This window comes from Penaeus vannamei, chromosome 25 (assembly GCF_042767895.1).
Source record: "Penaeus vannamei isolate JL-2024 chromosome 25, ASM4276789v1, whole genome shotgun sequence".
In the NCBI taxonomy this organism is placed as follows: Eukaryota; Metazoa; Arthropoda; class Malacostraca; order Decapoda; family Penaeidae; genus Penaeus; species Penaeus vannamei.
Genome location: NC_091573.1, coordinates 18755196 through 18757695, shown reverse-complemented (window position 1 = coordinate 18757695; position 2500 = coordinate 18755196). Strand labels below are relative to the sequence as shown.

Sequence of the window (2500 nt, the reverse complement as noted above, 5' to 3'; positions counted from 1 at the left end):
TATTAATATATGCATATATCTTTTATCATTTCAGGCTCCTTAGTAAATCCACTCGACTATCAATGACAAGGAATGCAGTTTGGGCACTCAGTAACCTGTGCCGAGGAAAGAACCCACCACCAGACTTTGCGCGTGTATCCCCATGTCTCCCTGTTCTGTCCCGTCTACTCTTCCATAGTGATGCTGATGTATTAGCGGATGCCTGTTGGGCTCTTAGTTACCTTAGTGATGGGCCCAATGAAAAGATTCAGGCAGTTATCGATGCTGGTGTATGCCGCAGACTTGTGGAACTCTTAATGTAAGTACCTTGTATGTATATTAATGCAGATATTTAGAATGTAAATTTATGCAGGAGATTATATGGTTTGGTTGTTTAGTATTCTAGAAATTAGATATGATTTCATGCATTTGTATAATTACCAAGGATACAGATTATGGAAATAAATTTAAGATTGCATAGGAAGCCAGATCGGGTGAAAAAAGTGCCTTAGATTTTAAAAAAATTTATAAACAATAGTGAAGGAGTGAAAACACACAGGTTTTGTTAACCCACTAACAACGCGTGTCCCACATATGAGACACCTGAAAAAACAAACATTGCGGGGCGTCTCGCCAGTGTGACGTTGTATTAGGGCTCGTGCTCCGATGCAGCAGTGGGCCACGGCCGGCGTGCGTGCAGAGTCGCGGGCCAGCCCCGCACGTTGATTTTGTAGCCGCCCAGAATCTTTTACTTTCGGCTTCAAAATATACCGCCATTAATGTGTTAATGTGCATCACTGAATTCCTTTTAATGTTAACAAGTTATAATGTTTAAAACTTCTACTTTTTAGGTTTAATCAGCACAGTGTTGTTGCAGCGGCCTTGAGAGCAGTAGGAAATATTGTAACTGGAGATGATGTTCAAACACAGGTAAGTTGAATACTTGATATTTGATTTCCATTGCAGTCAAGTCAAATGGAAAAGCAGAATAGTAGAAGCTGAATAAGTGACATAACAGTGAATTCAAGTCTTGACATTGATGGGATTGTATGATGTATACTTGATTCATCATAAAAAAGAAATACATAACTGAATATAATTTTATTATAGGCAAGTTTTTGTACACGTGCACATGCACACACACCCTCCCCACACACATCTACATCTACATTTACACGTACATGTACATACACACGCACACGCACGCACACGCACGCACATATACACGTACACACACATGTACACATACACACACATGTACACAGATGTCCACACAAATACATACATATACACACACACACACATACATCTACACGTACACACACACACATACTCATGTACACATACACATGTACACATGCACACATGTACACAGATGCCCTCACACACACACACACACACACACACACACACACACACACACACACACACACACACACACACACACATACGCATGCACATACATACGCACACACATACATACGCACATACATACATACGCACACATACATACGCACACATACATACGCACACATGCACATATACATGCGCACACACATACATACGCACACACATACGCACACATACATACGCACACACATACATATGCACACACATACACACACACACACACACACACACACACACACACACACACACACACACACACACACACACACACACACACACACACACACACACACACACACACACACACACGCATATACACACATACTTACACATATACATACATACAGACATGCATACATACATACAGACATGCATACATGCATACATACATACACGCACAAGTGTAGAGGAGATCGATGGATTGCTCAAGTAAGGGCAGATCAGATTTTCTACAAGTCCATGAAATGCCCAATCATTCTTGTCAGGCACAAGGATACGAGACCGAGACCCTGCATTGACTATAGGCAGCTTAATAAAGCCAACAAGTTTAACTATTTCCCTTTGCCCCGTATTGAGGAAATTGTGTATGAATGCGTGGGTGCACACGTTTTCTCAATACTTGACCTTCGATCTGGTTATCATCAAGTACCCATAGAAGAGGGCAGCATAGAGAAAACAACCTGCGTGACACATCAAGGCCATGGCTCATGATGCCATTTGGACTCTCTGGAGCACCAGCTATGTTCCAGAGTATGATGATTAGAGTCCTAGCAGGACTATTGGATGACGGATTGGATGATGTGGCCGTTTACATAAATCGCTTCAAGATCACCTACAAGGACTGGAATCAGTGCTGAAGCGATTGATTGATGCCCAACTACAAATCCCATCGCTGCCACCATTTGTCACCACTCCACTATTTCCTTGTAACTTCGTAATTACTTAATTAATTAAGGTGGAGCAGTTACTTCTTGATAGGACTTTGAACACGTTAGTGATACTTTCCTTCTGTCTATACTTTAGACTTCTTTTTAGTTCTAGAATATATCAAAGACTCTTGGAATAAACACTCGTGGTGGAATGGATAACGAAACAGTTATTTCCCACCACT

At 41.3% G+C, this 2500-nt stretch overlaps 1 protein-coding gene across 4 annotated transcripts in view; it reads left to right on the top strand.

Annotated features, from left to right (window-relative positions):
- Kap-alpha1 (karyopherin alpha1) overlaps positions 1-2500 on the top strand; it is a 128247-nt gene that overhangs the window by 50747 nt on the left and 75000 nt on the right. For all 4 annotated transcript variants that reach the window (XM_070139241.1, XM_070139242.1, XM_070139239.1 and 1 more), the window contains 2 exons: positions 35-298; positions 831-909. In XM_070139241.1, coding sequence (XP_069995342.1) covers positions 35-298; positions 831-909 — 343 coding nt within the window. The remainder of the gene's footprint in view (positions 1-34; positions 299-830; positions 910-2500) is intronic.